At 37.7% G+C, this 12,918-nt stretch overlaps 1 protein-coding gene across 3 annotated transcripts; it reads right to left on the reverse strand.

Annotated features, from left to right (window-relative positions):
* Positions 1-276: 276 nt before the first annotated feature.
* TRIP13 (thyroid hormone receptor interactor 13) lies at positions 277-12,915 on the reverse strand. Of its 3 annotated transcripts, none has more exons than XM_066190023.1 (14): positions 12,799-12,915; positions 12,433-12,535; positions 10,477-10,642; positions 10,045-10,174; positions 8,725-8,780; positions 6,950-7,040; positions 5,608-5,680; positions 4,610-4,673; positions 4,273-4,359; positions 3,377-3,483; positions 2,589-2,742; positions 2,290-2,402; positions 1,083-1,152; positions 277-524 (listed from the first exon to the last, which is right to left on the reverse strand). In XM_066190023.1, exons 2-14 carry the CDS (start codon positions 12,522-12,524, stop codon positions 429-431), a joined length of 1,299 nt encoding a protein of 432 aa, XP_066046120.1. In that variant the 5' UTR covers positions 12,525-12,535; positions 12,799-12,915; the 3' UTR covers positions 277-428. The 3 variants fall into 3 exon arrangements, with proteins under 3 accessions (XP_066046120.1, XP_066046130.1, XP_066046140.1); XM_066190033.1 differs by lacking the exon at positions 12,799-12,915 and adding an exon at positions 12,641-12,650; XM_066190043.1 differs by lacking the exon at positions 12,799-12,915 and having other exon boundaries at positions 12,433-12,789.
* Between the last annotated feature and the right edge of the window lie 3 nt (positions 12,916-12,918).

The raw sequence follows: 12,918 nt of genomic DNA on the forward strand, positions 1-12,918 counted from the left end.
CGATGTACGTAAAACCCATAACAATCAATATTAAATTTCAAGATAAAGAGACATCAGTATGACAGATTTAGTCTGTCACTGAGCACTTTGAATTCTTCACAGTTTCATGCCTGTTATTTCAGATGCATGGATAGAAAGTTTGTGATTAAGAAACAGTGAACAGAAGCCTGCCCACTTTAGTAATGGCAAAAAGATGGAAACTGACTTAAAACAAAAACCTTTCACAATCCTTTTACTGACATTTGAAATAAAGGTTTCCAAAAATATGCTGTGAACTTCCTTAGTTGTTTATTAATGAGTATTTTGAAAAACCAGACAAGGTATTCTAGGTTTTTTAAGGGGCTGACATTTTATTTTACAAATCCATAAAAGTAGCACAACTTTTACGAAAAATATAACAATTCAGTCAACTAAAAAACAGCTGAGTATCACACACAGTCTGCAAGATTCCTTTTTTCTTCAAATTGTTTGTCTACTGCAAGTGAAAGGGCCTGAAGAAACGTTGTCATTGTAACACTGGGGGACTGAAAATAAGAGAACACTTTGTTAGACACACCACAGCAATAGGCAGACCTAGTACTTTACAAACAAATCACAGTATTTAAAAGAGAAATATTTGAATTCCATGTTACAAAAATTGAAAAATGCTATAAACTAAACTGTAAGTTTATTTAAAATCAGCTAGCACAGCAAAGTCAAAGTCGAACTGTGCGAAGTCTTCAGTCACAATACCGTATATTTGCTTAGAAAAAGGTTTCTAACAAATTATTACTTATAAAATGGTAGAGGTTTGGGATTTTTTCCATCAAGGAATTATAAGAGCACCAATATTAATGTCCATTAATTTAATTAAAAGTAGAGTGCTCAGGTCAATCCCACCTGTCTTCAATCCCATTCTAAATTATGGGCAGCACATAATTGTTTCAGTCTACAAAGCTGCAGAATCAAGTGCAATTTAGATTAAAAGGGAGGTTTGCATCAATTTTTCACTTCAGGCAGTGTTCAGATGTCTTCCTGCCTGTCTCAAACCCAATTCAAAATACAATGAACAGAATAAACTCACTTGAATATAGTAAACTTACTTGAAGATAGAGTGCATGTGCTAGGAAAGGAAGCTTTCTCAGGACCCGGCCACCAAGACCTTCACTTTTCCTATGGTAAAACAGAGACAAGTGCTGCTTAAATGCTAAATATCCACCCTTAAAATAAGGCCTTTCCTTTTCCTGGGTTTCTCCATTAAGTTCCTCTAAAAGAACCTCACATGATAATTCAACAGGTCAGTTGCAGCTCTTTTAGCAGGAGCAAGGAGTGAACAGACAAATTCTGCTTTTGGAAAGCTACACAGCAACAGCACAGGCACAGCTGCCTGCCAATGCTTACATCAGGCCCTCCACATCGTTTTGCCAATCTCATGAATTAGTGGGGATGTCTACCACTACTGTACAGTGTGGTACAGATACAACCACTTTTGGAAGGACTGGGAAAAAAACTGGTTTGAATGCTGGACCTTATGGGTACTGCCTGTCTCCTTCTACCCACCATTTACACACAGTTTCCTTCACCTCATCCACTTGGGGTATGTTTGCATCATCTCCAAGCCCCACTCTGAGTATGTAAAATGCAAACCTCCGTGCCTAGAAAAACTTACTTGCTTTTATTTCACTCCTCACTGGTTAAGACTGCATACTTCATGAACAGAAAGAAAGCACACTTTCCAGACTTTATGGATATTATTTTGTTTCATAGGAACCAGCACTTCAGAAAAAAACATTGCTTGGTATTGTAAATATAATTTTTATTGTTAGCTGCAGTGAAAGACCATTTCCTCTACCAGCATCCTCAGCAAATCACAAAAATGTCCATTTACAATTTACTCCTTTTCCCTTGTTTCTGTCTACTTATACTTCCATGCTAAATACTGATCTAGCAGATGCCAAGACACTTTCTTAGCAGGACCTAAGGCTCAAGCTATTTTTACTGAAGTGCATTACAATTCCCAACATCCACTGAAACCTAAGGCTAATCCAGCCAGCAACTTTTCAAGAGGACTTCAAATGGTAGAGCACAAACTAGAAGCAGTACTAGGTCAAGTCATATCTGAGACTAAGAAATGTTAGCAAATTGTGATTGCCTCCACTTTTTGTCCCCTGAAGGTTTTTGCACTATCCCAAACAGAAAAAAAATTGGAGTTGTTTCAGATCTCCAGCTGTTAGGAAATTCGGTTACTTTTACACATCATTCATTAACTCAGTATATATGTATGAAAAAAGTAGGATTTCAGAATCTTACCTTGAGATTTCCTTTAGTACAAGGCTTAACCTTGACACATTATTTTCTACGAAGCCGATCATCTCAAGCTCTCTGAGTGTCAGAAGCTGCTGTCGAGGATATATTATTTGACACTAGAAAAGAGAATTACACTCTGTTGTATGAGAAATAAATGCATTCAAAATTAAGTTCTACAGTAAGAGGGGAAATACAGAAAAGGAATGAAATTTATGCAATTTTGTTACTTAGGAAGTATGATTAAAATTTAAAATTTACTAAAGTATGACATCTTGCTTTCAAGTTTTGCTTTCAAGTATTACCTTCATCAGTTCTTCCAGGCAAGAAAGATATATTCTAAATATTGCTGCGGTAGATGGAGGTCCAATGTATTGTTTTATATCAGCCCTGTCTATAAAGGCCATGTCAATTTTCTCTGTAATATTTGAAGTAGTCAGGATAACTACATTGGGGTACCTTCAAGACAAAAACAGATTTTTAGGTCACATGTAAAAGATTTATCTCTTTTCGTGACTGGGAAGTTGAGATGTTCCTTCCTATGGTTCAAATAATTTTATGCAATAAGCTGCCACATAATTCTTGCCAATCTAGAATTAATTAAATGATCTGAAGCTCTTGGCCAGGTATCACCAGACTATTTCAATGCACAGTCACTTTCCTTCAGCTGTTTCTCAAGTGTCCATAGTTCCTCTGTTTCTATTTCAGAAGTGATATATGTTAACTATCCAGAACCTACTGGCATAGCTTCTGACACACACAAAAAAGATTATGAAAAGAATTGTAAATTTGAATCTTTAATCAACGTTTTCCATTTCAATGTTGATGTCCATTCTCCAAGCAGACATCATGATGACCTGGACTTTTTCTCCCCCTGCCTTTAGGGGAAGCATAGACCTGATTGTCCACCCAGGTATATGCAAAATATTCTGTTGGATTACTCCTATTTCTTTTCAAAATTAGCATCATTAACAAAGAATAGTTCACTAACTAATCTGGTTTAGTATTCCAAGTAGGAATTGAAATTTAGCAGGAATAGAGATACTGAAACTGTCAATTACCTTTCGCTGTTGCAATAATATACAAACAATACCTTTTAATCTGATCTATTTGTGTCAGTACAGCATTGACCACACGAATAGCATCTGAAGGCTCTGTGCCTGCCTTGAAGGCACTGCGGGCTGCTGTGAGGCTTTCCACCTACAAAACCCCAAAACAATCAACCAAAACAACAACAACAAAATCACCAAACACTAAAACACCCAAAAAGATTGCACTTTTGGAGTTCTGGCAGCAAACAAGTAACCCATGCAATATACCCTCAGATTCCTGTGCCTACTATCAAAAATTTCTTCAAAATCTTTTGTTAGGTAGGAATTTCCAAAGAGAAAGAAAGGCATGTCAAGAAAGCAAAGTGTAGTGAGGGAAATTCCTGTTTAGACAGCAGAAAGGAGGCTGGTTTTCATTTTAAATTTTGGAGGTGGAGGAATGGGACACGCCACCAGAATTATGAATAGGTTGAATTTAGAGTGAGTTTCTCCACAGGAACTCCAATATGATAAAGCTAACAAGGTACATACTTACTAAGTTGATTTTGTAGGCAAGTTTGAAGAAAATCTAATGACAATGAACTGAACCATATTCATGTTTTTTAGAGCTTTACAACAAATGCAAATAATACAAATCTGGGCTACTTTGAAGTTTAAAACAATATTCCACTTGTTAACATAGCAGCAAGGGAAATTCCACCAAGAAAGGTTTCAGTTCATTTTCAGCTGGAATTTGCCTGCTAAGTCATACTATGTTCTTTCCAAACCTCTCAAATCTGCAGTAAATAAGACTAAAGTTCACTCATTTGCACAATTATGTAGCTTATGAAATAGCATAAATTTGCTTTTATTGTTCTTTATGAATGAGCACTATTGCAGCTCCCTCCCATCAATTTCCTTTCTTCTACATTTTATGTACATCAATGTCATTGGATCATACCTCATCAATCAGTACAAATACAAGAGCATCTCTGTCATCAACTAACTGTTGGATCTTCTGGAACATCTTGGTTACAAGCTTGCCACTCTAGAAAGACACCATATGCATATGTTAGCTACTTCCTTATAACACAACTTTCTAAGGCTTATCATATTTAAACGCATAAATGCCTGGTTTTTAAAACAACTTTCCAATAAAACTTCTCTTTAAGCATTCTCAAACACATCAGTTATTCTGAGAAATCTCTGGTGCACATACTTACAATAAAAGTTCAAAAGAATAATTAGTGTTATTTCTAAAATACAAAGTTTATTTTATTAGGTACATCAATACATACCTCAGAAAACCATTTAGAGAAAAGGCTATGGCTGTTTATCTCAATTAACTGTCCATACCTATACCTAAAGTATGAAGAGAAAAAGAAGTATCAGCTCCATTCTAAATAAAAATCAGTGACATCATTAACTTCTTTAAGTCTCATTCCTGACATTCTGACCCTGGAATTCTGTGAATTAGCACTTTAAATTACCTACATTTCAAAATATAATACATGTTTTATCGATACTATTTTTGTTGCTGGAACTTTTCATGTTGCTGAAAATGTCACTAAAATTCTGCATATTAAACTGCTAATAGAATTTCTTCATTAGAACAGGGTAACTCTTACCACAATTGCCACATTCTTCTCTTCGTGTAAGATTTTCTTCTGTATAGCAGGAAGTGACAAAGTATCTCAATCACACATTATACAGCCTGTGATTTCATACATTCAGTTTGGGCTAGAGTCAGATCATGTCAATAATTACACATTATTTATTCTACACCTTGTATTTTATATAACATTTATTTTTTTATATAAATTTGTTAAGTTGCTGTGAGTTTTTAGGCTATTTCTTATTACCTGTCTGATACACAAACTGACCTCTGCAGATTGTGGCATTCAGACAATCCAAGTATGAAAGAAATTAGTTTAAAAAATCACTACCTATTAAAACCAGGCTCTATCAAACATGAAGATAAAAAACTCAAAATACTCCTCAATCCTTCGCCCTTTAATATTCATTGATGTACAAAGTGAGCAAAAATTACTCTACTGCCACTGGAATGTCTTTTACACCTGGGCATAAATAATTATACATTTTACAAGGCCTTAAAATGTCCTAATCAGTATAGCAGATCAATTTTATTGCTAGCCTGGTGCACTACAAAAAAGAAGACACATTAGCACTAGGTACAAGTTACCTGAAATCAAATACGAAATAAACTTGTGCCAGTGAAAAAGAACAACTAAGTATACTAAGCTAAAGTGAAAAATTTCCAAAAAAAATAAATCACCTGTATGACAGTCGAATTGTCAGTTTCTGAGCCAATGCTTTACAGAGAGAAGTTTTCCCAGTTCCAGGAGGGCCTGGTTTGAAATCAGATCCATACGTTACATGGAGTCTGCATTAGATTGTTTACAACATCTAACAGATTTTTAACTACTCTATTTCATTACAGCACTACTTGTAAAGTAAAAACACAGCTGATAATGACTGTGTAGACCAGAGTATTTTGAGAAATTTGTTTACTTGACTATAATCCTAGAGCTAATGTTTGATTTTATATACTTTTCGATTATTAGTATAATTAGTGTAACCTTTTGTATGCAGACACCATAAAGTTAAAACACTCAACAGCCACAGAAGCAAAGTGTACCACCCAGAAGGCCTAATGCTCATCTGCATTCTCTATAATCAGTGCTGTGCTCAAACTTGTATCTTCCTGAAACACACTCCTCTAACATGGAAAACAGAAACATATCATGACCAGTTTCATCAGCTGTCCACTTTCCCAGAAATTTCTTCCTTGGGGCAACCCAGATCATCTTGGGTACTATACTCTGGGACAAACCTTTTGGATCTGACTTAATACCCCATGGAAGAACCACAAAGATTTCCTCCAAAGAGGCAAGTATAAGCACAGTTACCAGACCATGAGTGTGAAATAAAGTCTTTCAAACAAATCATCCTGAAGGTTCTAAATTGACAGTTGTAACTTAAGTGCAATCAACAAATATTTCCACTACGACCTTTATTTTTTGAATAGCAGTCTTGATGACAAAATCAGTACATGATGCATTTTGCAAGAAAACGGATTCACTTGATGCTAATCACGTTTGTGGTATAACCTTCACAGTAAGCTAGGACTGATTGAAGATTTGAGCTTCACTGAAATAACAGTAACTAAACTAGCAAGAGTTGGCAACAGAACACAGTGTCAACAACACAACACAGACTGTTTTCCCAGTTTCCCCAAAATTTTTATAAAGCTATAACTAACAAAATATTTAGTACTGTGACAGAAATAAAACTAATATATACCTCCTAATATCTTCAGTATCTGCATTATTTTTGTTCATTATGTAAAAATGCAACAATATCAATCAAAAATTAAAATTAAGAAATCCACAGTTGTCACTGCACTGTAAATTTTAGAATTTAAATTCATGCAAAACACAGTACAAGAGAACATGGATTTGACTCTGACATTACATTTCATCCAAATCTGTACTATTGAGGTGCTGCTCTTGTATCATCTCATTACACTACATAGGACTGCAGTACCAGTCCTTCCAGAAGGAAAGTATAAACAGACAGCCAATGAATCTACTTGGTTTAAAACAGATCATTTTTACCATGCAGCAAAACAACTCTGTTCCATGATATCAGGTTGCTGTCAACATTTTTCTCAGAAAATAATAATGTTGTAGTCACATAATCGAGTAACTAAATGAAGAGGACAAATAGAAAGACACAAATTAGACATAAGAGCAAATACAACGACAAATAGAATCAATCTCTAATGATGTTTATTGTGTATTCATAACAACAAGAAAAAAAAGAGCTCTTGTCTTTTAGTCATAGGCAAATTTATTTCTGCAAAGGATGGGAATTAATTTCTGTCCTGTTCTAAGAATAAGAACAGCATGTACCTGACACAAATGGAGCTCCAGAACTTTTAAATGAATAAATTAAATGCTTTAGGGAAGGGAAATTGATTTCATTTCTCATTGTCCCATGTACTATGTGTCTATAAAACACAAGCTGCCTAAGCACAGAGTCAAACACTCAAACTCTGGGCCCTGTTTAGATGTTCTACAGCCATACATTCGTTCAATTTGTTGTAGTTAGACCACCAAACAAAGAATTTCCGGTCACATTTATTTTGTTTTTACTGAAGCATTTGTATCAGCTATTGCAAGGAATTTGTAGATTAATTCATTCTTCCAAATAAGGGAAGTTGCACGTATTTCCTGGAATGCTTGCTCTGAAAAATACTGCAGTTTCATTTTAGAATTATCTAGAATTAGGAAGTAGACAACTCTTTCAATAAAATGAATATGAACTTCAGGTGTGAATCTATAATGACTTTTACCTATAATAACACCTGATACCACATTGTCTTCTGTTGCTCTTACCTGTAACGTGTTGATGGGACAATACAATGGTGCCCCTGCAATATCTCATGCTCAAGGTGGAGTAATCACACAACAGCAAAAACAACTGAACTTAATCCACATATTTTCCAAAATTCTATCAACACTGTGCTATTTTGAAAATTCACAGCAACCATTTCAGAGCCCGTAGAACCCAACCATGCTCAGGCATTTCCATGGTTTAAAGAATGAAGATTCATCACAATTTTACAGTAGTAGTTCTAGTTTTAGCCATTAAAAGCAACCATTTCTTCCAACCTTTATACAGTTCCACACACCAGTGATCAGCTTGCTGTTATTTAGTACACCACGAAGTCTAAATAGTCTTGTCATTTCACAGATGACTTTGAAAGCTATTCCATAAATTAGACAAATGTGGATATATTAATTGATATTTACCTTATAAATTAAGAAGTACAATCACTGGAATGTTTTGCTTTTCTATATTTGGTTATAAAGACTTAGGTGAGAATAGTGTATCTATGGTATTACAAATAAGCTAATGAATTAATAATTTGTGTCCAAGAACTTCAGTTAGAAGCTGAATTGAACTATTTGTGGGTTTTACTTGCATCACAATTACTAATTTGCAGATTATGGTATTACTGTTCTACAAGCTCTGGCAGTTATCATCACAACCTCTGATGAATGCACAGGATCTTCAAGCTAGAAAATGACCCCATGGAAGTATTTTGTTTCTTTTCAATGTCTTGCCAGCATTCAGGTGGCAGGGCACTCAGCTCTGGTCAAATCATTGAATATGTATTTGCACGAACAATAACAGTATTGGCCAACACTACTGCCAAGCCCATTAGCTGATTAGCTGCAGCCAGAAACAAAGTTAAACTCCCATTCCCTTCTGCCCAGCCTGCACCCATACCTCCACAGGATGCAGCAAACTTCAAACAGGCTTAACTTCCGGTCTTACTTACTTCTCCTCAAGCAATCTTAATTGTTATTCATTTTGAACTTACATTTGATTTTACTTCAGTGTCATAGATAAGACTTTCCCAAAGGCCATGGAATTCAGCTGAAAAAGCAATATATTATATACCTGTTTAGGATAAATCAGTCTGGAAACTTGTAACTCATCATTGCAGCACAAAACAATTTTCAAATGATGTTCAATTAAAATGAAGAATTAAGAACAGATATATGAAAGCAAGTCAAGCATCTGCGGGGAAAAAAAAGTCATTTTTCTCAAAATGCAAACCCCACTTTCTAACAGACAAATTCAGCAGTTTCCCAGCTTCTATTTCCTCCAATAATTGCAATGAGAAACTAATATTAATTTCTTAACATAAAATGAAAAATATCATTCCATCCATCCTCAGTAGAGTATAAACTTACATTTCACCACAGGAGCAATGGAAACTTGCGCTAGGAGGAGGGTTCTAAGGCAAATTTTATCATTCAAGTTTGCCTTTTTTTTTTTTAATCAAGATCAAGGGGACCAAAAAAACCATGTAGCTGAATAATGCATAAAAAACTAAAGTTGTCATTTGAGTATCAATCATTCCTAGCTGTTGGCTTCTAACTCTCAGCAAAGAAAAGCAAAAAAGATTGAACAACTATAAACCACAAAATTGTGACAATAATGTCAATGTATCAGATTTAATTCTTCCTGAAAACAAATGTAATGGATAGTTAGGCATTTCACAACACAGAAAGAATAGGAAATATTCCAAAATTACTGTCTCTCTGAGCTAAAGCTCACACCTGTGCTTCTCCTTCCAGACAGTGAATCCAACTTCCCCAAGCACAAGACAGTAACAGGCAGCTCTGGCCCTATCACAGAGGAAAGCCTTATTTTTTCTCTCCACAAGACAAGGACTAGATCTCTTTACTTTGCTTGTCTATTTCATGTATAAGAGCAATACTGTCTTGGGGGCTGGAAGCCAGCAGTGGGCTCTGGAAAATGAATATTTAAAGTGATGAGTTTCTTGTGGGTCTTCAAGTTAAATAGAACTTGGAATGCAACCACCAGTGTTAAAAACTTGCATGCTTCTGATTATGACTATATACTTTAGACCACAAGACCAGTTATTTCCACACATCCACAAGTATTACAGAAATAAACTATGTGTTTTGGAATCACCTGCAGCAGTTCAGTCAAAACCACAAAGGAAAATGTCCAAATATATTTGTTCCATTAAGAAAAAAGTCCAAATATACTTGTCCTATAGACAAACAGTAAATACAAATAGCACCTTTAACAGGTAACTATAAACACTTCTAGCCTTTGCAATATTTTCCTTTTTGCTCTAGAGCTTCCAGAAACGTCACACAGATACCTGCTGGTAGCACCCAGTGGTGAGCTGCAGTGATTTCCTCATTCTCCTCTTCCAGGTTTTCAGAGGTTGGTCCTTCTTCATTCAGATGAAAAATATGAAGAGAAAGACTGCTTATGCTCAGGTCAATAGGCTAGAATGAACATAAAAAAGATTTGTTATGCGTCATATTTCTCATTCAAAGCTAGTTGAACAAAAGAAAGTTACAGTTCTCAGCCAGCATTTATCTCTGAAGCCTACTACCTCTGTTTCAGACCTTACTAAGCAGTAAAAAAAAATTAGCCACATTTTCCTAGTTATACTAGTCAGCCTAAGAAGAGATAATCTATCATCCTATGGACATTGTCTTGATTATACCCTTAGGGTACCACCAGTCTACCTACAACTCGTTCAGGGCCATGTTAAACAGAGCTGCACATTCTTGACCGGGAATACCTGTCTGTCCTTCAGTTTCAGCTCTGTATCCACAATCGACACAGACTGCACGTTGTTGTTAAGGAAAGCGTCGTCAAACTCTGTCCACTTGTAATCACCAAACACGATGTTGTGTCTGTTCAACAGCTTTAAGACACTCATCCTAATATCTTCTTTCTTGGCCACACTAACAAAAAAGGAACACCATTACTTTATGCCATTGACATTTATAAGGAAATTCAAATTAGTGTGCATTATGCAGTATTTCATATGTGAGGCCTTAATGGAAAACAGCTTCCATCTCACACACACTAAAAAACCCAACCAACCAAAAAACCCCCAATCCTAAAAAAACAACCAACACAAAAAAACCCCAAACCCACTCAACCCTCCTCAGCATTCTACAGGAAAAAATGACCTGTCAGATTCAGTCTGACTGCAAAAGTAACAAGCTTGACAGTTGTTTTTAATTTGTGCATTAAAAGACATAATCCAAATAATATTATTTGTCTGTTTGGGGTCATATCAGGGGATACTGAATGAGATAGCTAGAAGACTTCAAGAATGGAAAGCAGTTATGCAATCTGTGGTTTAGTAGGAAACCCAGAAAGACTCAGAGTCAAGCTACAGACAGAATTTGGTAAGCTCAGCTTGGAAGCCCAGTTATACTTTCAGGAGAGCTGAAACATCAGGATGGGGACATAATATAAGGAGAATTCCAGAAGAGACAAAAACGACAGGAAAAGAAATACCATTTGAAGATTTAACTTAATTTTGCAATTTCAGTCACCTATAACCAGTGCAAATTCTCAGTTCTCTGTTAAGACTGCCAAAAATAGCACAGTGAATATTTTACACCCTGATTTTCCTAACACCTCTGTGAGAAATGGATTTGTAGAGAATATCAAAGCCTGACAGAAGGTTCATTTAGTATGCATACGTATGCAAACTTCGAGATAAGAAATGCTGACTTAGAAATGCCATGGAATAGGACATTGTTGAGAGAGAAATGGAACAAGAAACAAGCTTTAAATAATGGCTTTGCAAATAAGACTAGATACTTTAGAGAAATAGAAATATGAAAGATGCATTGTAGTAGGATCCGACAGACCTCAGACATGCCCTCCCATATCCTTCAGATATCCAAACTGGTAAGATAAGAACTGGATAAATGGACAACAAGGGTTGGACTGTCCAGCTCAGAGGGCTGTGGTTAGTACAAAGATTAAGCAGAGGTGTGAGTAACTTGGGTGGGGAAAGGCGGTGTGCTGCTGTTAGCATTGGGACCAGCACTGTTTTTGCATCCTTGACAATGGAATGAAAAGCAACGGCATCAAGTTTATGGATAAACACCAAAGCAGGGAGAACTGTCAGGATTCTGGAGGGCGGGGCTGCTGTTCAGAGGGACCTCTGCAGGTTGGCAGTATGGTTGGACTGGAAGCTTTTGACTTTCAACAAAGGTAAACACGAAATCTCAGCTCTCCATCCACTGCCCAGATAGCAGAACAGATCAGAGTCCAACTGGATGACATGCAATTTTGCAGAAAAGGGCCTGGGGTACTGGTTGGCAATAAGTCAGCAGTGTGCCCCTGCTACAAATGAGGGCAACATTATTTGAGGCTGTGCTACCAAGACTGCAGATGTTAGGGAGAGCAGCTGTTTCCATCTGCTGGCTTTGTAAGACCTCATCTGGAGCACTGCACATGTGAGCAGTTGTGAGCACCAACACAAAAGAGACAAGGATAAACTGGGGCAAACCCCGAACGTGGCCAACAACTTCTGAGACTGGGTGACATGACCCACAAGGTGCAACTGAGAGAAGTGTATTTGTTCAAACTTAGGAAGAGGCACAGGTGAGGAAACTCCGGGAGAGCACAGAGAAGGCAGAGCTGGGTCCTGCGGGCTCTTGGAGGCGCATAGAATGAGGCCGAGAGGAAACGGGCACAAGTGGCAGCAAGCAACGCTCTGATCAGAGACCTGTTCGACTTCTGGTGAACTTCCACATGGATCTGAGCACTGTCACACACGTTTGGGAGTGCCTGCTTCAAATCTCCAGCGGCGTCATCCATCTTTCTCGCTCCTAGAGGAAAAGCGATACCAAAGAGAAGCGACTTCCAGCGACTGCTACACGCCCACGGCACGGACGGCCCTCTCCCGGCGCCCCGTCCAGGTGCACACCGCCCACCGCAAAGACCGGGTACGTGACCGGGACCAGGATCGGGATCGGCACTTTCCTCCCTCAGGAAATGGCGTCGACAGCCTCGGGACACGCTGCGAGCGCAGTCGCGCGTACGGACGGGCGGGTGCGCTGCTCCCGCCTCAGCGCTGGGGACAGGGAATCACCTCAGGCACGCACGGCCTCGGGAGCGACGGGAATTGCGAGCGCAGGCGAGCCTGAGCCACCAGGCACCCGCTGCGACAGCCGCTGTTTGTAAAGGGCGCGCTGGGCAAGGCAGGGTCGAC

This window comes from Chamaea fasciata, unplaced genomic scaffold (assembly GCF_029207755.1).
Source record: "Chamaea fasciata isolate MVZ Bird 193981 ecotype frontalis unplaced genomic scaffold, bChaFas1.0.hap1 SCAF_1, whole genome shotgun sequence".
In the NCBI taxonomy this organism is placed as follows: domain Eukaryota; kingdom Metazoa; phylum Chordata; class Aves; order Passeriformes; family Sylviidae; genus Chamaea; species Chamaea fasciata.

Excerpts from the sequence above, each read along its gene's own strand:
- TRIP13 (XM_066190023.1), bottom strand. The coding sequence starts at position 12,524 with ATGGATGACGCCGCTGGAGATTTGAAGCAGGCACTCCCAAACGTGTGT. Across the intron at positions 8,781-10,044 it reads CCACTGGGTGCTACCAGCAG|CTGAATTCCATGGCCTTTGG; the intron begins GTATCTGTGTGA and ends TTGCTTTTTCAG. Across the intron at positions 5,681-6,949 it reads CAGAGTTGTTTTGCTGCATG|GCCCTCCTGGAACTGGGAAA; the intron begins GTAAAAATGATC and ends ATTTCAAACCAG.